This window comes from Amblyomma mixtum, chromosome 10, assembly GCF_055824585.1.
Source record: "Amblyomma mixtum isolate Tamu chromosome 10, ASM5582458v1, whole genome shotgun sequence".
Classification (NCBI taxonomy): Eukaryota; Metazoa; Arthropoda; class Arachnida; order Ixodida; family Ixodidae; genus Amblyomma; species Amblyomma mixtum.
The window spans coordinates 83,118,377-83,142,576 of NC_143021.1; the positions used below are offsets into that span (position 1 = coordinate 83,118,377).

A 24,200-nucleotide genomic window follows, 5' to 3' on the forward strand; every position below is an offset into this window, starting at 1 on the left:
GGGCATTGGCAGCTGCGGATACAGCTGCGGAAGCAGCGGCGTCAGTTGGCCGAGTCTACCCTCGGGTCGCCGGACGACGGAGTGGTGCAAGGTGATGCTGCTGCTGTTAATTAAAAGACGGCTGTGTCTTCGACAGAGGCCTCGTGTTTTGGACATCCGGCGGGGAAGCACGAGGACGTTCATTCACCTGCTGGTAGACTGCGGGAGATTCATTTCCCGCAGTGTTTGATTACTCAGCATCTACGCCTTCCCATCGAACGAGCTGCGAGAGAGCGGGAGAGCCCAGCACCGCCCCTACCGTGGGTGGTACCAACAGTGTCCACAACTGCCCATCTGATTGGACGTCATTCTTCGAACTTTATTCCCCAGTCAGGGATCTGGGGAATACGAAGCCTATTTAACGGGATGTAGTTTGGTGGCCGAGAGACTCCCGTTAGTGAAGAAGCTCCCTTCCACTGAGAGTCACTCTCAGTCGCTCTTTTATAAATCATGTAAATAGCCTGTATGAAGTTTCTTCCTTGTTGTTCACTTCGTAACCCCGTCTGCGGCCTTCTTCGTCCCTCCTCAGGCCCGACCACGCTACCCGATCCAAATAGTAGTCACTTGTATCGTAAAGTGTTAAAATTTTTTTGTTTTGTTTCCTTTGAGCGTACTGGAGTGCATAGAGCATATTATAATATGATCATTTGGAAAATGGGGAAAGGTGAGCGCAGAAAAGATATCGGCATGCGTTATTAGAATGAGATCGAGTTTACTGGATGAATGGTCATTAGTGCGTGTAGGTTCTGCGACTAGTTGCGTTAGGCCAAATGAAGGCACGTGCCCAGAAATTCACTCTCATGGTTGTTTCTGGATAGTGTGTTAGCGGAGCCAATCCAGTTTATCGATGGGAAATTAAAATCACCGAAAAGAAGTACAGGTTTGTTTTCATACATTGGGGTTAAAGCATGCAAAGAATCGTGGAATGAGGAACTGAACGTACTCTCATTAGACGAGGGTAGATGACATACACCGATGAGCATGCGTGGAACTGTGGCATCATACCCAAATCATTTCTAGCGGAGTTAATAAGTCTACAAGCGTGCAACGCAATGTTCAGTTAGCAGCAATAAGAACACCACCGCCCCGTGCAATTTCGATCTTTGCGAAAGAAATCAAAATTGTGAAATCAAGGTAGGATCTCAGAATCTGTTGTCTATTGTTGTCGATTGGAATAGACGATTGGATTCAGTGAGAGAGAGAGAGAGAGAGACTCTTTAATGAAGAGCAGAGAATTTAGCCGGCGTTTAAAGATCGCTGGCATGCTACTCTGCGTAGGGAGGGGAATTTGGGAGATAAAGACAGGAGAGCAGAGTGGAAGAGGTAAAAAAAAAACGAAGATAAAATGCGGCCATGAAATGGGTACTAAGGATGCAATGGCGAGTATTGATGTAACCTATGGAGTGATGGAGTGCAGTGACCCCTCTTTATGCCCAAGCAGATGTGCCTCTTCTTTCCCACAGACGAAAAGAAAAACGACTCTGTTTTATTGTGTAATAAATGGTTTAGTCTTGGTTAAGAAAGAACAATACATTAACGAAGCAAAGACACGCGTCACTCCAAATAAACATAATAAACACGTCCAGGTAGAAAATTTTTTTTAAGACTGCTTTAAATGCTCTTTTTTTCCTGCCACATCGTCCGATTGGAACAGCCTTCCTAACCACGTTGTGAATGCCCAATCCCGAGAGCAATTTGCTACCCTCATGTGCAAATATTTAACGCAGGAGTGCACATAATTTGTACATTACATTGACTGTATTTTGTGAACTGTGTTTGACTGTACTGGCTGTTTTATCGTACTGGCCTGCGTTTATAAATTTTGATGTCGTACCCACTCCTATCTTAGTCCAGCAGGACTGATAGTATGTACAAATATCAGTGAAGCCACGTTTTGGTAAGCAAAACCAGATCGCTCGAAGATGAGATGAGGCCGCATATATTATCGCGCTTGGGTATAATGCTGCGAATATTAGAATACAAGAATTACATCGGTGAGAGGTTAGTCTTGATGACTTCGCGTCGCTCATACACATGGCGCTAGGATTTCCGTTCAACAACTACGTGGGCGGTGTGGTCATAAATGTACGTTTTTTAGTTAGCGATGTTTGCTAAAATGATGAGCACACGCCATTAAAAAGCAGCTTAAAATCCAGTGTTGCATTTTCCCGCACGAGCACAGAAATGAACTCATGCTTAAAATGATATTTGGGCGACGGAAAGCTCTTCGAGCAGCTGCTCAAATGAAGTGACAATAAACCTTCACAACACAGGCTCTCATTTAATGTGACTGCTTCAAGCAATTCACAGCAAGTTCAAACGAGGCCGCCAGGCTCGGCGGTCTTCACGGAGACAGGGCGGCGGCGACTGACGATGCAGCGGCCTCTGCCATCGATGCTCGCCATCCTGCCACGTGTGCCTTGGCTGTGGTTCCCGTGGTACCGACCTGCGTTATTTAGAGAGCGCAGTAGTTGGTGCAAAGCTGACTGACATGTATTCCCCAAGCTCTGCCAAAGTATGGCCCCAAAGACTGTCCCTCATCGGCCACTAAGCTAACAAAACAGACTGCATGGCTAGTCGACCCCGGAATCAAACTTGGGACTGCACAATTGTAAGATCGGCGCTGCTCGGACTGAGCTGGAGACCCATTAGCGTCGCTCTAGAAAGCGGGCGCTGCCGGTGGGCATTCTGGGAGGCCGGGCTTTGTAGCGGGAAAGGCGGCGGTGAGCAAGAGACTAGATGACCACAATGTAAAAAATCTGCACCCTTGATTGTGCATTTCCATGTCTACAACTTCCACCCTCCCAAAAGGGTGCAAAGTGTGCTTGTCACACCCATACATAAAGGATGGAATCATAACAGTTACACCATTTTTCGGACTCCTTTACAGGTTCATAGGTTTCGACTGCTTTAAAAGGCACTGATCCTTTTTTTTTTGCGTGCACTCTTGGAGGGAATCTAAACATTCCCAACGAAAAGTTGCCGACGACCTTTCTAACTTCGCACAACAGTTACAGCATCCCCGACTATAATTATAATACTCAGATGTGTCTTTCACGACAAGTCTCGACCTGTTTGCTGTGGAGTCACATTTGTAATGTCTGCATGATGTTCACGGCGTGATTTTTCTGACTACATTCAAAAAAGAAAAAAAAATCTAGAAGAGTGCGGTGAGGGGCTAGTTGGTATGACATTATGAGAACAAAAAGTAACTGCGCAAAAGGACGGGACAAGAGAAAGAGAACCACACGGGACAAACGCAGACTGACAACTGATTTATTCAGTCAGTTTTCAAACGCTTCAAACCGTCAGTATTCAAACGCTTTGCTGCTGAAGGAAAGAGGAGTTGGTGGAATAAATCAGTTGTCAGTCTGCGTTTGTCCCGTGTGGTTCTCTTTCTCTTGTCCCGTCCTTTTGCGCAGTTATTTTTTGTTCTCATAAAAAAAAGCTTGCTAAAGGATGCCAATCTTCAGCAAACCCGCTGCACAGTACACGATGCTAGCATGTACCCCGTACTTTTGCCAAAGGAACACAAACAGGTATAAGAGTACCTGAAATCAGTCATACAAAGTTAATCAGGTGGCAGAGTGCAACATAAAAGACGCCACTGCTGCACGCAATACTTACTTGCCATGACGCGCATACTTTCTTCAAGTTTATATAAGCCATTTTGGCGAGCCCGTATTGCGGGTGAATGATCCGAGCACTTCAGCTAAAATAATTCCGTTAATTATCACATTATGGAGGCACAAATCGCAGTCATAGCTGCTCGCATAAAACCTGCAGCTGTCATTTAATGAAAAGCTCCAAGAGCTCACATCGTTTTAATAGCAAACTTGACTGAACTATTCCCAGTCAACCCCGTATATACGTGGTAGGTCCGAGTAAGGTCCAAATCTCCAGTGCCAGGCTGGGATGTATAGTGCGCATCCCTAGGACGTCCACATCCGGATATACGCATCGGAGAGTCTATGTACGTCCGAGGGACATTCGTTACCGGATGTGTGTATGTCCGTAAATATCCCTCTAGTGACGTGAACTTAGGGCATGGCATGTATATTTTGTTTTTTCTCAGACAAAAAATTGAAAAGAAATTCTAGTTTGCAAATGACACAATTCACGCGATAACATTTCTATCAGAAATTAGTGTAATATTCAGATTAATTAAGATCACTCGAATATGGTGCTGATGTGAAAGAACCTGAATTAAACTAATCGCGTGACTTTCTGGCGCCAGTGCTCATAATGAACGCCATTTTCTCCTCCAACATTCCTTCGAGGTAGACGAGAGGTGTAGCCACGCATGCAGCCTTCCATGAAAGCACAACCGACTAAACTCCTACCAGAGACCGCGGCAGAGCGACAGGCCTAAAAATCGATCCAATCCAATCCGTCAGTCAACAGTTTCGACGCGATCGTCTCGTTGTTTTTCGCCTCGTGGTGCTCCTTTCAACCTTTACTTTTGCTCCAATGTGCGCTTTGTATGTTCTGCGGTCGCTTGGCAAATGTGATGTGTCACCTACGCGCTCGAAAAGACTTTCTTCTGCACCTAAAGCCCTCGTGAAAAAGCTCCGGTGCTGTACTGCACCTAGCCCCTTGCTGAGACGCTGATGTTTTGTTGCTTCGGATGAAAGAAGCGGCCTGGTGTTATCACTTGCGAGGTAAGTAACTGTGCCTGCAAATTACGTTCAGGAATCTTGAGGGTATGCTGAATAAGTTAGCCGAAAGGAGAAGACAGATATCCTCAGAATGTTCTTTTCCGCAAAAACTCATAAACCCGGTTGTCCCCTCAGAGCCGTTGTAACCAAGAGCGGTACATGGCAAAAAACTGTCGGCCAGTTCTTGAACGATCTCTAGACACTTCACTTCTTCACTTCACTTTATTCACTTTAAAGACCCCCTTCAGGGGGTATTACATAAGGGGTAAGACACCGCCCGACGACCCCTTTGGCGTCCAGACCTCAATGAGTGTGGCGGACTTCGTTACACCCAGTACACCCATGAGTGCCACCTCTGCCATGTCCGTGGACATTGAGGACTTATTCTATTCCACACAAGAAGCTGCTTGAGAGTGTGCGTGACCTCATCGAATGCAGAGGTGCGGTTTCTTTTCAAAACAATTCGTGCCTGTCTGTGAGCTCTTTTCTTGAACTTTTAACGTGTTACCTGTCATGTACTCTTGTGGAGCATGATGACCGTAGGTATATAGTTTATGGTTTATGGGGGTTCAACCTCCCAAAGCGACTAAGGCTATGAGGGACGCCGTAGTGGAGGGCTCCGGAAATTTCGACCACCTGGGGTCCTTTAACGTGCACTGACATCGCACAGTATACGGGCCTCTAGAATTTCTGGTTTGGTTTGGTTTATGGCGTTTAACGTCCCAAAGCGACTAAGGCTATGAGAGACGCCGTAGTGGAGGGCTCCGGAAATTTCGACCACCTGGGGTTCTTTAACGTGCACTGACATCGCACAGTACACGGGCCTCTAGAATTTCTCCTCCAAAGAAATTCTAGCCGCCGCGGCCGGGATCGAACCCGCGTCTTTTGGGTCAGCAGCCGAGCACCATAGCCGCTGAGCCACCGCGGCGGCTCCCGTAGGTATATACAGAAGCAAGGTGTCCTTATTGGCTCGAGTAAAGCTCTCGTTTGTGCCACATACTTTTATCCGCTTTTGACAATTTATTGTTTGACAAGCTCACCAATGCTCGGGTGGTTAAAATTTTTAGGTATGTAGACGATTTTTTAATCCTTTTAGAACTAACCCCACATGACGCCGCCGACTTGGCCGCTAGTGACATTTTATCTTTCTTTAATGAGACTTCAACTGACTTGAGCTTCACTCATGAGCTGCCACAAGATAACAGGATCAGGTTTTTAGATTTGTTACTCAGCTTTTCTGACGACGGCCACGTTTGGTGGAAATAGGCTCTTCGAACTACGAAAGGCCTGTTGCCTTACACCTCGTCGCATTCTAAACTAGTGAAAAGGGAAATAGCCAACCTCTGCCTAGGTAATGCCGTGCGAAAAAGTTGTCCACCTGTCCTGCAGGATAGCTTCTCTGAACAAGACTGTCGCCTGCGGTCAGCAGGCTACCCTGAGCAGGTTTTGATCTCTGTTGCAGAATCACTTTCCCATAAGCTTAAGTTACAGCACAAACCTCAAAACGATGTGGCGAGTCAGGAAATGAGACCCGCTGTAATTCCTTACATGCAGAAAGTCTCGCATAATATCAAAAAGGTGGCAATGAAATACGGAGTGAATGCTGTTTTCAGCGCCCACAAAACTTTCGTCTTTGTGTGCCCGCACCTCTGCCAAGGAGAGTACAAGAAAGCTATGTAATACGAAACACCAAACTATGTTAACCAGATGCACTAGTAATGTTATGTACTCGCTCCCCCTGTCATGTGGAAAAGCTTATACCGGCCAGACGGGCCAATGCATTAATGACGGGTTAAGACAGCACCGCACGTCACTGCAGCCAGATAACACAGCTAATCTGCCAAAGCATTGTAACAAGTGTCAGAACTGCACTCCCTTGTTAAATAAGGTGAGAGTCATCGGCCGCGGAGAAAAGCAGATAGCGCGGGAGATATTGGAAGCATTTAAGGTTAAGAAGTTAGGCTCTGATTGCGTCAGCGACACTTCGGTAAAATTTTCATCTAGAGAGTTTCAGTATATCAGTGGGACTTATTTTTCACGAGCAAGAAAACTTCATCAACCGATAACTTGATTTTTTAAGCATGAAATGCTTTTAGCTCCCGTTGTCGGCAGTGTGGTGAAGTCACGCCGAGACCGAGAGCCATCATCCGGGCACTGAAATCCACTAAATTCCAGTCATCCGGGCTCTGAAACGAGAACATCCGGGCACCGTACGAGACTTCACGAGATTTAACGAGACTCTCTAAGCCCTCCTACGCGACCGGCATGCAAGCGCCGGTTGGTCTCCAAACGAGTCACAAAAAATAACTGCTGCCAGTGCCTTCTCAATGTTTATCAAGATATCAGTCGAGCTGTGCGTTTGATAATGCACGGAATTATAATTTCCGATTTCTGATAACGCGTGCAAAAAGCACATAAATGCCACGATACACTTCGTTGTCATACGTGATCTCTTAGGGGCTTCGCGCATCGAAGCAAAGCCGCGCAGGCGCACAGGGGCCCGGGGGAGAAGCGCTGCGTTCAAAGGGCAAGGCATCGCGCCGAACGGGTGGTGGCGTTCCTCCCTTCCTTTACGGTGCGGTTCGGGTGTCCACCGAGATGGCAGAGAATTACTGCGCCATTTCCTTTCCTCAAAAACCTTGCGTTCAAATGGCAAGGCATCGCGCTGAACGGGTGGTGGCGTTCCTCCCTTCCTGTACGGTGCGGGTCGGGTGTCCACCGAGATGGCATTAGGCCCGTAAACATTTCATGCTTACTCTACTCTCGGTTACGGGAGAGGCACAGATTTTTCACTTTTCCTATGTAGGCATGAGTCTGCTTATGGACATGTGCGCCCTGCTCTACTCGAGACTTTCAGGAAATCAAATATTCAGTTGCGTTCCAGCACTGTCCACGTGTATTTCTTCGCCGTGTGAACGCGTCCTGTTTTGCTGGTTTTCTATTCGTTTTTTAAGTTCAGGATGTTGCTGTTGGATGAGTGAAGCGCATTAACGCAGCTATACTCTATTACACAACTTATTTGCACTGGAGTGGAAGTTGTGTTTGCTCGCGCTTGCGAAAAGAGTTGAGACGGGGTGTACTTGCATGGCGTGAATCTTAAAGGGGCTCTGAAAGCGGCTCTAATAAATGTTTGGTATGCGTGGGTTGTTAAAGCACGCCGCTTCACGAATATTGTCCAGCAAGAATTTTTTTTAATGCGCTTTGTAGAAATTATAAGCTGTCCGTAGTGAAAAATTTGAATTTCAGCGCCTTCGCCGCTTTCCCTCTCCTCTCGTCACTTTTCGCACGCTGGAAGGTCGGCGCTCTTCCGCCGGCCCCACCTCCGGGGGCGGAGCTTCCTGACCTGCTTGAGCTAAGCGACTTATCACCTGCCTGACATCTGAAACAATCTAACCAATAGCCGCCTCTCATCTTGTATACGCAGATGCGAGCGACGGAGGAGGGTGCGAGCATGACAAAGACGCCGTGAAGGGCTCGCCAACTTTCTCGCGTGATTGTGGGTTCTCTGCTGCGTGTAGCAGTGTATTATTTGGCTCGGGTTTTCGTGGCAACACAATGCAGTGATTGAGCGAGTTGATATGCTCTCCTCGGAAGGTGTTTCAGAGCCCCTTTTAAGGCAGTTGACCAAGTGTCACTTGTACTATTGGGCCGAAATGAAACGCGAACACAGGAGCGCGTGACCTGCGGTTAATTTCGGTTCAGCTCGCGTCGTCCAGCAGCTTCTGCAATAAGCTGCTGACGTGTGCACTAGGTTTGTGGCTTCTTCTGCCTCGGTATGGCGATCCCGTCTAGCACGGCGCCAATCGCCGACGCCATTACTCCGGTACCGGCGAGCGGGATGACGCTGCTCCTTCCAACAACCGAGTTACTGCTTGATGCAGTGATAAAGTTTCGACCGCCTAATGAGCTCAGTTGTGAACGGGCAAGCGGTGATCGCTTCGGCGAGATGTCGAAGGCTCGGGCCGATCTTCTGTGTATGCGTGAAACAAAATGCAAATTGTTGAGGTAAACGTTCCGAAGCGGCGCAGAGGCTATGACTGATGCCGTAGTGGAGGGCTCTGTTTAATTTAGTTCACTTAAGCTTCTTTAACGTGCGCTTACGTCACACAGCACGCTGTAGTTTTATCATTTCGCCTGCAATGAAATACGGCCGCCGCCACCTGGATTGAACTGGCGACGTTGGTATTGGCAGCCAATTGCCCAAGCCACTGAGCCACCGCGAAGGGCATATGCGTTAAACAATTTCAGCGCAAGGAACAGAAGTTGACAGCCTTTTTGTGCCCCGCTGCGATGGCTCAGTAGTTACGGCGCTCGGCTGCTGACCCGAAAGACACGGTTTCGATCCCGGTCGCGGCGGCCGAATTTCGATGGCGGCGAAATTCTAGAGCCATTCACTACGACGTCCCTCATAGCCTGAGTCGCTTTGGGACATTAAACCTGAATAAACCAAACCAAACCTTTTTGCAGGCCTGCTATGGTAAAAACAGGGAGTGTCAACTAGGACTGTATACAACCCCGGCCCCGATTGTAAATTTGTTGTACAAGTTTATTATAGGGAGGGTGGCTGTGAAGTGAAGGCCTCGAGTGCTTGCGATATTGGTTAATATATTGTAAGGAGATAGCGCCACCCAGCGGCGTTCGTGAGGAGAAGACAAAGCACGAGGAGCGCGTGCTGAGGGGTACGCCGGGACAGGTCGAACAGGATTACGTGGCAGAGAAGAGAAGAGCGCGGTGGGCGACGGACGTGGACGAGTTCTGCTGGCTCCCCGAGTTCCGGGCTTGGGCCTTAGCCGCAGACGTCCGGGCCACCAGACCTGGACATCCATCGTCGAGAGCCTCAACCACCAGGCCCAGGCGCCACTCTTCTCCGTCCATCCGTCAGCTGCTCCACACAGGCCGCCTCTGGCGCCTACGTGACCTTTTTCCGGGATACCAGACCTGGGAACCGTGCCGGGAGCCCACGAACGCTGACGCTGCGGTAGCCTTACATCGACGTTGGAACGCCAAGAGACTCCTTGACTACCCGACACCCAGCCAGTCCTCTCCGCTCGTTGCTCGAATAAGACAAGTAGTGTGACTTTCCTCTTTGACTCTTTTTTCTGCATTTTTCGTAAGCACCTTGTTCTGTTTCCCCGTGTGTTTTTCCCGTGTGTTGTTGCGTTGTTCTCATGTTCCTTTCCTTTTTTTCTCGCTCATATTGAAATTGGTTTCCTTTTTGATAAAATCCGCCTCGTTTATTGTTTGTACTTTTGTGTTTCTTTAAAATAAGACCTGCAATCTCACAGAGTCCTCACAAATTTGGCGTCCACTACGACAGGACGAGGTCGGTTTTTATTTATTTGCCTGTTGTGTTAATTTAGGAACAATATGAGCGCTTCAGATTTGGTTGCTTTAGGCGAGCGCATGGGCTTGTGCGGCGCGGAGTTACGAGCGTGGGTGGAGGACGAGCTTCGTAAGGCACGGGAAGAGAGAGCCGCTGAGCGTGAAGCTGCGAAGCAGAAATTGGAATTAGAGGCACGGAATGTAGAGGCTGAGCGAGAGGCTGCGAAGGAACGCTTGGAGTTAGAGGCGCGGAACTTGCAGCTACAAATAAGGCTCATGGAGGGTGGCGCAAATCCTCCGAGTGACCGTGGAGAGCGTAGCGTCTCATCGACCAGCTCCATTAACCCGCACAGCCTCATACCACAGTTCAATGAAGCGCGGGATGACCTCGATGCCTACTTAAAGAGGTTTGAACATGTGGCCACGGGGCAGGGTTGGCCAAAAGAAAAGTGGGCAACGGCGTTGAGCTTGTGCCTTGGTGGCGAAGCACTTAGGGTCTTCGGTCGGCTCTCGCCTGAGGATTCCGTGGATTATGATAAAGCGAAGCTTGCCTTGCTTCAGAGGTTTAGGTTCACCGCGGAAGGGTACCGAGAGAAGTTTCGCCAGAGCAAGCCCCAGGATGGAGAAACGGCCTCGCAATATGCTGCCAGGTTGTTTAGCTTCTTTGACCGTTGGGTCGAGATGCGGGGAGCAGGCCGCACTTTTGAGGTGGTTCGCGAGATGGTCGTGAGCGAGCAATTTCTGAACAACTGTCATTCTCGTTTAGCCCTTTTCTTACGTGAGCGGGAGGGCAAGACAGTTGCCAAGCTGGCGGAGGCTGCCGATCATTTTCTTGAAGCACAGCGGCAAAATAACTTGTTGTTCTTCAAAGAACAGGGGGAGCATACGATGAATAAAGCCAAGGACGAGGTTTCAGGTTCACAATCTCGCCTGCGGTGTTTTCTTTGCGAGAAGACTGGGCACAAGGCGGCGGATTGTCGGACGAAGCCGAAGCAATCGTATTGCACCTGGTGCCGCGAGGTAGGACATGATGCCCAGTCGTGCAAGGCTAAGAGGCCAGGAGACCGTGAGGAGTCCGCCTGTTGCATGACACCTCGATATTCACATCCCGATAGCACTGCAGTGGTAACGCGCGTAGAGGGCCAGTTGGGGGAGATGGTCTGTCCTTCCAACCCGGTGGAAACTGCTATGCCCGTGGGGTACGGTGAGGTGTTCGGCCAGCCTGGTTCGGTATTACGGGATACGGGCAGCACCGGTATTGTTGTGCGTGAGTCTCTTGTACCGCCAGCGGCACTAACAGGGAAAAAGGCTACATTATTCTTGGCCAATGGGACCCGTGTAGAAGTTCCGGAAGCGGAGGTGGTGATTTCTTCTCATTACTTCTCGGGTAAGGCCATCGCGCGCTGCTTGTCTACACCCTTATACGACATTATAATAGGCAATGTCCCCGGGGCTAAACCTCCATTCCCGGTTGACCCGCCAGTTCTCACTGATCAGGCAGTTTCCCTTGCCATGACGGGTGCGGTCGATGTTCCTTCCCTTATGGTGACAGCAAAGGTTTCAGAGAGTAGTAAAAGCCCCACTCTGAACACACTCCACTTGTCACGGCCGGAGTTTCGCCTCAAACAGGAAGAAGACCCGACCTTAGAGGTGTGTCGCAGAAAGTTGGGGCAAATATTTCATGGCAAGGGACAGACCACCCACTCTTTTGACACAGCTGACGGTGTTCTTTTCCGAACGTACCAAGTGTGTCCTGGCCGAGTCGTTAAGCAAACGGTGGTACCGAAGGGCTTACGCACGCAAGTTCTTAAGTTGGCACATAAGAGTGCATTATCCGGCCATCATGGAATACGGCAAACAATAGCTAGGGTGCTCAGTGAGTTTTACTGGCCCGGTGTACAGGCTGACATTAAGAGTTATGTCAGATCGTGTGACATGTGTCAGCAGACTGTGTCGAAGGCAAGGGAGAACAGAGTGAATAACATCATAGGACGGGAACATGTAGAATCATGGTGGAAACCGAGGTCGGTTTGGAGAAAACGGTTTCACAAAGGAAAACGGAAGTACTAGCCGGATAAGTTCTCGCGACGGTGAAGTGGTTCGATGTGAACAATGGAATACGGAAGAATGTAGCCCACACCTGTTCTTGTTGGAATTGTTTTTGTTTGTTCATGTTTGTTTTTGAGTGTCGGCTATCTACTTTTTATGCTTTCCGTGTTTCTTCGCCCTCTATGGACGCTTTACGTTGACTTTCCATGGGCTCTCTGTGCTGTGTGTGCGAAGGTCTGTGAACGCTTCGAACATTGACGACCGTCGTATTGTGTGTGATGTGTAGTGTGCGCGCTGTGGTGCGGTGTTCTGTGTTGCGATCGTCGAACGCGTCTGGTGTCGCTCTCCTGAAGTCGAGTTCTTTCCCTTGGAAAAAACTTCCGAAGAGGGGGCCTTCTGTAAGGAGATAGCGCCACCCAGCGGCGTTCGTGAGGAGAAGACAAAGCACGAGGAGCGCGTGCTGAGGGGTACGCCGGGACAGGTCGAACAGGATTACGTGGCAGAGAAGAGAAGAGCGCGGTGGGCGACGGACGTGGACGAGTTCTGCTGGCTCCCCGAGTTCCGGGCTTGGGCCTTAGCCGCAGACGTCCGGGCCACCAGACCTGGACATCCATCGTCGAGAGCCTCAACCACCAGGCCCAGGCGCCACTCTTCTCCGTCCATCCGTCAGCTGCTCCACACAGGCCGCCTCTGGCGCCTACGTGACCTTTTTCCGGGATACCAGACCTGGGAACCGTGCCGGGAGCCCACGAACGCTGACGCTGCGGTAGCCTTACATCGACGTTGGAACGCCAAGAGACTCCTTGACTACCCGACACCCAGCCAGTCCTCTCCGCTCGTTGCTCGAATAAGACAAGTAGTGTGACTTTCCTCTTTGACTCTTTTTTCTGCATTTTTCGTAAGCACCTTGTTCTGTTTCCCCGTGTGTTTTTCCCGTGTGTTGTTGCGTTGTTCTCATGTTCCTTTCCTTTTTTTCTCGCTCATATTGAAATTGGTTTCCTTTTTGATAAAATCCGCCTCGTTTATTGTTTGTACTTTTGTGTTTCTTTAAAATAAGACCTGCAATCTCACAGAGTCCTCACATATATTCAAGATATTTTAATTTCTAAAAACTAGGAGCATTACCCGAGCTACTTGCGGTGCCTTTTTTGGCGCGTGTTTGCCCGCGTTCGCAAGCCTACCACGACGCTCCGGAAGCCAGTTCGTCGCGCGTCTCTACACTGCACACACACACCATGCAGGTACACGAGGTGTCGGTGTAATGTCAGGACTGTGCGTGTTGTGCAGTGATGCGCGACTGATTTTTTATTATTTTCTTACTGCCTTCGCAGTGTGGATGTAGCCCGCCTGCGGAGTGTATTGGTACCTAAATTATGCCATGTCATGGAAAGAACAGGTATACGTTGAAAATAATGTAAAATTTGTCTACCTTCACAGCTTATCTACTTGTTTCAATGTTAGGCTCGATGTTAGGAATGGATGTTTCCAACCATCTACTGCACAGTACTTGTCACTGTGCAGTAGCATCGTTTAGGAAAGCTGAAGTGCTGTGATAAATTCGCCGCTTCGGTGGCTCAGTGGTTACGGCGCTCGGCTGTTTCACATGTTTCACAACATGTTTCACACAAGTTTCAAACATGTTTCAGCAGGAACATGTTTGACGATCAGGTATTGCTACCGAGGTTAACACGGACTAATTTCACAAATGCTGCATACTCACATCAGAAAGTGACGTCGCTGTGCACCACTGAATTTTTATAGAGTAAATAATCCTTTTTTTTTTCTCCTTCAAATACCACTTTTTTTTGTCTGCATTGTTTTTGTATTCTTAATCTAAGCTGTTTGAATTTTTAAGCTTTTCTATTAACGCTGTATTGTTGTTGTTGTTTTTTTACTGTGCTTCAAAAATTGTCTGTATTTTTGTTTCTCTGTTTTCTGCACTTTTGATTTTGAACAAAGTGCCATCAAAGTGTTTCGTGTGTCCCCCCATGTAATACCCTCCCCGGACGGCCTTTAGGGTAATTGAATAAATAAATGAGTAAATAAATAAATGTTCATGCCCAGATGGCACAGTGCTGAGCAAGGTAGCAGGACCATGTATGGCACCCCTAGAGATGTCCCTGAATTGTGAGCAGACTTCTCTTCCTTACTCCTGTGGAGCTCTGGATCATAAAATATGTTGTTAGTGCCGGCTGTAAACTTCATGGGCGAACCTTGTGGCTAGAGTTGTTTCGAGTAAGGACATGTTTTTCTGCATCGTGACATTTATTGTTATGTTGACAAAGTGGAGTACAGGTTGCTCTCGCATATTTTATTTCCTTGGCCTTGCAGTATGGATGCGACTGACTTATGCCCGTATATTACGTGCAGAGTAAGCAGCAGCGTGCAGGTAAGTTTGAACTGCAGTGCAAGTTTCTTCCTCTCATATAATCGATGCTTTCTTTTTCTTTGCTCTGTGCAGTGGAGGGTATCTGGCTGCAGTGCACTTGTACATTCAGTTTCAGTTTATTTCCCGAAAAAAACTTCTGGTGGGACACCTGGACTAAAAGCTGCTTTTGTCAGCTTGACGAGGCCCAGGGCCCAGCATACAAGGCAGGGCAAGTCATACAGACATTGAAAAACAGCAGAATAAAGGGACATAAAGATGAGTTGTGGAAAGGTGAGTTGTGGAAAGATGAGTTGTTGATCAATATGAGTTGTGGAACCTTATTAGGACGCTACCAGACAGCAAACCACCAGGCTACGATAAGATTAGACTGCGTGATTTGCGAAACAATTACTCCAAACTTAACGATGTAATTTTACATATACTTAATGGGTGTTTCAAGACAGGAGAAATACCATCAGGTCTGAAGATCTCAGTACTAAGACCCATCTACAAGTCGGGAAAAAAGACAGATCAAACCAATTACAGACCAATTGCCATACTACCAGTCATTAGCATCCTGATGGAAAAAATTGTGCACCAATATATGACATGTTTTTGTGAGAACTATTCTTGTTTGAGTACTACACAGTATGGTTTCCGTCGTAATATTGATTGAGCTTCTCGAAGATTGCTGTGATTTTATCAATGGTAACTTGGATGTTAATCAATGTGTTTTTGGATTATTTTTGGATTTATTGAAAGCATTCGATACCGTGGAGCACTCTGTTTTGTTAAGTAAGTTGGAAAGTATTGGATTCCGTGGTCCATACCAACAATTTTTTGCAAGTTACCTTTCGCACCGTAAGCAAGTAGTGAAAATTAAAGAATCATTTAGTACTTTTTCTGATATTCAGTACAGCGTTCCACAAGGTTCTGTTTTGGGACTCTTTTTGTTTAATATTTATGTAAATGATACGGTTAACCTAACATTAAATGCAAAATTATTTCAGTATGCCGATTATTTCAGTAGCTTTAGTGATATCCCATGAATCAAGCCCACTCGCACTGAAGTTACTTCAGTACGATATCAATAAAATAGTAGACTGGTTATCTGGAAATCAAATATACATAAACATAAACAAAACTGTGTTAATATGTTTCACAAATCCGCACAAGAATGTTGATCTTACCCAGTCGGTTCTACTGCATGGTAGCAACTGTGCCAATTGCGAATGTTCGCCACTACCCTACTCGAGCAGTGTTAAATATTTTGGCCTATATCTTGATTCCAACATGTGTTGGTCTTCCCAAATTGACTATTTATTAAAACGACTCCGTGCTCTTTCTGTCCAGCTTTATCGTATAAAATACACTACACCTATAAACTTGCGTCAGACTGTGTATAGATCTTTAGGAGAATCTATCCTTAGATATGGTGTTTCAGAGTATGGTTCTTGTGCACCTTGTAAGATTAAGAAGGTAGATAGTTTCCTGTGCAGAATCTCCACTAATTTATTGTATGGCACTGCTCACGAGAAGTCCGACCATAACACCAGAATGGTTAAAGCAGGAGTTATTCCTCTGCATGACTTGTACTTGCCGGTGGTAGTTCTGAGAAATTACTTTTCAGCACAGTTTAAACAGCCAGATAAAAAACCAGAGTCACTTAGGCACATAGCGCGTTATAAAGTTCCCAGGGTTTACACACATTATGGTAAAAGGACACGACAGTTCTATATACCCTACTATTTTAACAAACTACCTGCTGAGGTGTTTGGTTGTGATTCGTTGACGGCTGTCAAATCCGGACTGCAAGCGTGGTTTGAAAGTTTCAAAGAAAGGAAATCCTGAGTTGCTTTGTAATTTCTATCTTGTTTTTGAAATTTGTGTTCCATTTATTAACTGCAGATTTTCTTTGCTTTACATAATTATCAATCGCTAAATTTGTTGACTGAACTATATGTAATATTTCGGCGTTGTGTTATTGCTTTTTTTTTCTTCTTTATGGATTGTAAATTGTGCAATTTCAGCGTTTTGTATTGACCGCATGCTGTTGTGACTGCCGTGGCCCACCCACAAGCGCTTGTGCTTCTGCGGGCACACGCTATGTACTGTGTATATATATCTTGCAATAAAATTCCTGTATGTATTGCTTTTTTTGTTTTTGTGTATGGGGTTTAACGTCCCAAAGCGACTAAGGCTATGAGAGACGCCGTAGTGGAGGGCTCCGGAAATTTCGACCACCTGGAGTTCTTTAACGTGCACTGACATCACACAGTACACGGGCCTCTAGAATTTCTCCTCCAAAGAAATTCAACCGCCGCGGCCGGGTTCGAACCCGCGTCTTTCGGGTCAGCAGTCGAGCACCATAACCACTGAGCCACCGCGGCGGCATTCCTGTATGTATGTATGTATGTATGTATGTATGTATGTATGTATGTATGTATGTATGTATGTATGTATGTATGTATGTATGTATGTATGTATGTATGTATGTATGTATGTATGTATTATGTAAAAATATCAATACTTAAGCACACAGCACAGATAGAGGTGTAAAATGCATTAACAAGTAGAAACGTGTGTACAGTTTTGAAGTAATGTAAAAACTGAAAAAAAAACATACATATGGATGATTTAAACACATTCAAAATCAAAATAAATAACATCAGTCCAACACGAGACAGAAAAAAACAGTGCACAAGAAAATAACAAACAGTTTATATAATGTGGTTACAATGGTTGGGTGATGTGGAAAAAAAAGAAAATATAAAGAAAAATATTTGGGAGAATGGAAAATAGCTATTCACCAGAACATCTATACGGATTGATGGATAAAAACTTGCGGTTTGCAAATGCTTGGGAGAAAATTATTTCTGTACTGTGCTGTTAGCCCAAGTTTAATTAAAAGCCTAGAATCTTCAGGGGACATCGATACTCACTCTTATTGAACAAGTTTGAGCTGAATGCCTATCGAGGCAATGTAAAAACAAATATTTTTCTGGAAATCCACATCCCACAAACTTTTCTTTATGCCTGTACCTTGTGCCGAGAAACTGAGTCATCAGGTAGGTTGCCAGTTGTGTGGTAAGGATCCCTACTCTCACAATTTTTTAGACCTTCAGCATGGATGTGACTGCCTCTGAAAGTAGCTAGAGTGTCTTGCACTGTAAACACATTGTTCATGCACTGGCACAAAGCTGTCTGCAGTAGGGTGTATCTTGTCTTTTATTTTTGCAATGCTTTTTGGTGAAGCAAAGTATATTGTATTTCAAGAAATGTTTTCACCTCCGTTGGTTACTACTTAACAGTTGTTCAAGATATAATCGTAGCTAGAGATGCCTAACCTTGAACTATTTGTTGCAGAAACCACCGTGATGAAATATATTACAGTCTACGGAACACTGCACTCCTTACACACCTGCCCATCGGCTCTGAGTACATGAACGGCTTTTATAGTTTGATACAACTCAAGAACGCAGCGGCGAATGCCCCTAGGCCTTCTAGCTGGTGCCACGTTGATCAGTTCTCAGACGTCGTGCCTATCTCCTTAACGTGAAATCCAGGAGGCTGGCACATACCTCCGTAAAATGGGATTAATCGTCACGTCATAAAAACCAGTCGAAGCCATTGGCTGGAGGGCCTGTGTTCAGGGGCGTTCGCTGCTGCGTTCTTGAGTTGTATCCTACTATAGTGACAAAAGTTCATATTATATGTAGGGAACATACCAGCCTCTGTTATGTTCCACTAATTCTTAACAAGCTTCCTAATGAAATGTTTTATGCGAAGCATACTACTTTAGCTACCACTTCAGCCCTTCACCGTGGTTATGCGCCTCCAAATCACGTGATACATGACGTCACACCACGTGACACGATGACGTCACGACAGTAGAGAAACGGGTGCCCACCTCGCGCCGTCGCTGTGGTTGTGCGCCTCCAAATCACGTGATACATGACGTCACACCACGTGACACGATGACGTCACGACAGTGGAGAAACGGGCGCCCACCTCGCGCCGTCGCTGTGGTTGTGCGCCTCCAAATCACGTGATACATGACGTCGCACCACATGACACGATGACGTCACGACAGTGGAGAAACGGGGGCCCACCTCGCTCCGTCGCTGTGGTTGTGCGCCTCCAAATCAAGTGACACGATGATGCCACACCACGTGACACGATGACGTCACGGCAGTGGAGAAACGGGGGCCCACCTCGCGCCGTCGCTGTGGTTGTGCGCCTCCAAATCACGTGATACATGACGTCACACCACGTGACACGATGACGTCACGGCAGTGGAGAAACGGGGGCCCACCTCGCGCCGTCGCTGTGGTTGTGCGCCTCCAAATTACGCGACACGATGATGTTTCGCATTCTCCAGGCTTAACCAAGTTAAGCCTCAGCAATTTTTTTGCTTAATACGTGCTGAGGAGTAAATTTGTCTATTTCTAAATTCTTCCATCCATAATAGTCCTAACTGCAAACTGTCCCGTGCTGATTTTCTCCGTGCCTTTACACGCGTAATGAAGACTACGGGCCTACGCGCGAGCCGCACGGCCATCGCCTGGTACACGCTCTTGGCTGGACTAGCTCTGCGGTACCGGACCCCACAAGGTGTTTTGGTCCGTTTTAAAATCAAGATTTCCTGAAGTCTTCGGCGGTCCGGCTATCAGAAAACTCCGCGCCGAACAGCGCTTGCGTGCGCGGTCTCAGCAGGTCGGCAAAAATTTTACGAGTTACATCGAGGATGACGTCGACCTGTGCAAAAGAGCGTTATTAAAGAATAAAGTTGGGCTAGTTGGTGCTTTTGATCCACAGACTGCGACATATTACTGCAGGCAACCCGGTTGAGGGCTGCCTGTAGTACTTTGATCTAAACATCAGCTGTAATGATCATTCTGTCTGCTGGGCGGAGGGTTGTCAAAGAGGTAAGGCATGGACGTAAGTCAACACGCCTCAGCAGTGATGGTCCGCAAGGACGTCCGGCGTGTGTGCCCTACATGCACGGCCTGTCCCATCACCTCGAAAAGGTGGCGGGAAAGTGCGGCGTACGCGTCGTTTTTTCGGCGCCGCTCAAAATGTCCAGGATGTGCCGCATGGTGAACAGCACCAAGGAAGCCATAGCCTGTGGAACCAAGCACGCCACGAGGTTTGTTAACTGCATCATTGGAGTGGCCTACCTCATACCGATGTCTTGTGGCAAGTGCTGCATAGGCCAGACGGGCCAGTGCCTGAATGAAAGGCTGCGGAAGCATCGAACAACACTCGCAGCTCTGATGGGAGGTGGCCATTTGGCGGCCCATTGCCGCAAGTGCAAAACAAAGAAAGATGGCGAAATAGAGGAGGAAGAGTGCACCCCTCTCTTTCGCAGCACTCGAATGCTGAAACGGTTCGACAAGCAGGTCGATAGGGAAATTTTTGAGGCATTTTTTATCGATAAAGCAGGAGAGAACCGCGTGAGCACCCCTTCAATAGCCCTCACGAGTAAAGCAATTGCGTGCCTGGCAAAAAGCACGCGCTTCAATCTATTGTGATTTAACGTTTTCTTTTTGTACTCTATGTTTCGGCGATATCCAGCGATCGTGTTAATCAAATGTCTTCTGTATTGAGCAGGCGCAGATGTGCATAGTGGTTTCTTCACATACGTGTACAATAAACGGCAGTTGAAGTCTATCGTCTGTCCTGTGTGTTTATGCTGTCTGTCTTTTGTGTGTATTTTAACGCTATGTCGCAGTCTGTGGTGCAAAAGAGTGAACGCACATATGTCAGAAGCCGACAAGATCAGGCGTATTCTCAAGGGCATCGCTGACGACGCATTTCAGATGTTGCCAGCGCGAGACCTGCGTACCGTCGCGGAAGTCGTCACCCTATGCCAGAGTTTCGGCAAACTATGCAAACTATAGGGCTCTGACTCACGAACGCATCACGCCCGTCGAGTCGCTTGCTGGCCTTACCGATGCATGCGACCAGTCATCGCTCCTGTCGCGCATCAAGAGCTTCATCCGTGAAGAAGTTGCTCGAAAGCTCTCACTTATTTCATGCCATCGAATCTGCGCCAGATTATTCAAGAACAGGTCACTGAGGCTCTTCCGCAAGCTACCTCTCCCGGCCCCGCTGACATATGCGGACGTTGTTGCGAGACCTCGACCACCTACCACGCTCCGCCTCCTGGGCCCGTTCGAGAGCCCGCTGCTTTATTCGACCGCCTGCGCAAATGTGACCCTCCTGGCGCACGCCTGATATTATCCGACCGCCTGCTCAACTAGGAAACTCCTGACGCACGCCTGATAATCGCCCGATCTGCTATTTTTGCGGTTTGCCCGGTCACGTGGCACGGCTTTGCCATCGAGGCATGATCGTCTCCCGAGCGCCTCCCGAAGGTTCCGGCTGCTGGCCCCAGCGCCAGTATTCACCTTCTGCCGAGCCGCCCCTGAGCCGTTCTCTGTCGTCTGATCACACCGCCCTCTCCGGACGCCGTTCGCCTTTTCCTCGTCGGCACTCCATCTCGCCAATGCGACGGTGTCCCTCGACAACTCAGGAGGAAAACTAGGTGCCGCAGTTCCTGAGGCGAGAACTGCGCAGTCGTCGAAATTTGAAAGGCCTCGTTTGTCTGCCGCTAACTTAACTGAAGTTTCTGTAGAGGGAGTATCTGTGATGGCGCTTGTCGACACCGGTGCTGCGGTCTCTGTCATGGATGCAGCGCTTTGCCACTGTTTGAGGAAAGTGAAGTCTCCCTCTCTGGCCTGTCGTTGCGAACTGCAAGCGCGCACCTCATACAGGCGTCCGCAGCGTGTACAGCTCGAATAGTCAACAAGACATCTTATATATGCTCGAGTTCATCGTTCTGCCTTCATGTTCGCATGCGATTATCTTGGGCTTAGTGTGCTGTCCCCAGTCCAGTTTGAATTTCCCGCTCGGGCGCCGGCTTCATCTGCAAACACTGGACTCCTCACATCCGCTACCTTTCTCTTCCTTCTCCCCATGCGCCTTCGCTCTCACCCGCGTGCTTTCCCCTGTTTACAGCTTCCGCCTGTTTCTTTCGTTCCTTCTACCGCTCTGCACGACCATGGCAGCACCGCGTTTTTGCAAGTTGTAGATGCCTGGATAAATGTTCGATTTTCCTTGTGTTTGCGACCTGTCATCTATCTGAGGAGTGGCCGCAGCCCCAACGCGTGCCACGGAATCGGAATAGTAAAAACGCGATGAACGTCGAGTCGGTGTCTCGCGCGCTCTTCAAGCACCTAGGCTTAGGCGGCTCCGCTGGCTGGCTCCGTGCTTCAGAAGTTCTGTTTTCACATCACAGCCACTGACGTCATGGCATCACAAGACCGCAAGTGCTCAAGTGAGTACGGACCAATCTCATCTTGCATGCTCTGAGTAGACAGCAAGCTCTGTGCAGTCACGGCATTCGTCGCGCTCAGCTCGTTCGGAGCGTTCTGCAGTCTCGACAACGCCAAGCATCCTCGCCGCCAGAGCAACAGCGGAGGCCGCCGCGGCGCGAATACAGGCTTCTTTAAAGAAGAAAGAGGCCGCAGTGAAACTGGAGAAGGCCAGACTGGAAGAACAAGAGAAAAGTGCAGCAGCCGCAATCGAGCGCAGGAAAACCGTGTTGGACACAGAGTTACAAGTCATGCAGTTGGAAAGAGAAGCGGCCCCCGCGGAAGCGTAAGCGAACGTCCTGGAGGCTGCCGTAGGTCAGCACGGCGGGGAGAATCACATCTGTCGGACTGTCTCCGAGGCATCCGAAGACCGCGCTCAACGTTCTTTTGACTACGTGCTTGACCAGGCTCACGTGCGCATCGGACCGCGCCAGCAATCGCAGCAGCATGACAGCGAGGAGCATTACGTCTGTCAGAACGCCAATTAAAGACCTGAAGACCGCGCTCCATGCACACCAAGCGCTCGCAACCAAGGCATCACGCAGAACATTGCTCGTCAGCAGGCCGATGAAGCTAACGCTCCTGAACTGACCGCCATGGCAAAGTATCTTATTCGGCGCGACCTTGTGCGTACCTCGCTTACGAAGTTCGACGACTGCCCTGAAAACTACCTGTCGTGGAAATCTACGTTCAAGGGAATGACTCGGACTCTCGAAGTCACGGCAAGCGAGGAATTCGACCTTCTCGTGAAATGGCTTGGGACCGAGTCGTCAAGCTACGCAAAGAGGATACGTTCAGTGCACGTCGACAGCCCAGGGGCCGCGTTAAAGGTAGTTTGGGAAAGACTTGAGGAATGCTATGGTCGCCCAGAAATTATAGAAGAGGCCATCTTCAGAAGAATTCCGAGCTTCACCAGACTGTCCGACAAAGACACCCAGAAATTGAGAGAGCCGGGGGACTTGCTCCTTGAAGTTGAGGCTGCAAAATGTGACCCTCACCTGAGTCGGTTCTATCTGCACACAGCAAGAGGGGTAAACCCCATTGTAGAAAAGCTGCCCCAGCGCTTGCAAGACATACGGATCGCGAAAGTCTCGAAGTACAAACAAAATCATCAGGTCGCCTTTACCCCTTTCTCGTTCTTTGCCAGCTTTATCAGAGACCAAGCGAAAACGAGAAACCATCCTAGCATCAAACTCAACTCCGCAAGCAGCACCCCTTCAAGGCTCAAAAGAGTGGACAGATGGGCAACGAATGACACCACGAGAAGAACGCCCATCTCAGTGCAACTGACGGACGTGGAAGCAAGTACCGACCATCTGCCCTCAAACGCATCAAAGAAGTGACGTGATACAACCAAGTATTGTCCTCTGCACAGGAAGCCTCACCGCCTCCGGAAGTGCCGTGCATTCAGGGAAAAGCCTCTGGATGAACGAAAGTCTCTGCTGAAAAATTATGGGATATGCTTCAGGTTCTGCACTTCGACAGACCACTTTGCAAGAGACTGGAAAACTGTTCTCAAATGTGACGATTGTGGCAGCGATAGGCATGCAACGGCGCTTCATGTTGGAACTGTCAGCCACAAGCCTCCTGTAGCTCATAACGATGCTGAAGATGCAAGTCTAGACCAGGATTCTGCACTTGAAGTGTCATCTATGTGTAGAGAGGTTTGCGGTCAAAGCAACGGTGGCAAATCCTGCTCTAAGATCTGCTTGGTGAAAGTTAGTCATCCGACTCAGCCTCACAAGTCTGCAAGAATGTATGCCATTTTAGACAGCCAGAGTAACAGGTCCCTTGCCAGAACAGAGTTCTTCGACATTTTCGGACTCAATTTTCACAGTTCCCCCTACACACTAAGGACATGTGCTGCAACTACAGAGGCAATACGAAGAAGAGCGTCTGGCTTTCTCATAGAAGACATTCATGGCTCCGTGAAGGTACCCTTGCCAACACTTATCGAATGTAACGAAATGCCTAACAACAGGACAAAGATTCTAACACCGGAAGTCGCATTGCATCACCCTCATCTCAGAGCTGTGGCTAAATTGCCTAACAACAGGACAAAGATTCTAACACCGGAAGTCGCATTGCATCACCCTCATCTCAGAGCTGTGGCTAAATTCATTCCTTGTTTCGACCCAGAGGCCAAGATTCTGCTTCTCCTCGGGAGAGACATTCTCAGAATACACAAGGTTCGACAACAGCGCAACGGATCGGCTGATGCGCCATTTGCTCAGAAATTGGATCTGGGATGGGTCATCGTAGGAAATGTCTGCGTAAGTCGAAGTCGCACACCGGACTGTGTCAGCAACCTCAAAACAAACGTCCTCGAAAATGGACGTCCCTCCCTTTTCGAGCCATGTGAGAATCATTTCCTGGTCAAGGAGA

The 24,200-nt window shown here is 48.2% G+C and overlaps 1 protein-coding gene across 1 annotated transcript in view; it reads right to left on the reverse strand.

Moving 5' to 3' along the window:
• Positions 1-2,352: 2,352 nt before the first annotated feature.
• LOC149326302 (uncharacterized) overlaps positions 2,353-24,200 on the reverse strand; it is a 106,929-nt gene continuing 85,081 nt past the window's right edge. Inside the window, exon 3 of the mRNA XM_089563240.1 lies at positions 2,353-2,485. Coding sequence (XP_089419366.1) covers positions 2,384-2,485 — 102 coding nt within the window. The 3' untranslated portion in view covers positions 2,353-2,383. The remainder of the gene's footprint in view (positions 2,486-24,200) is intronic.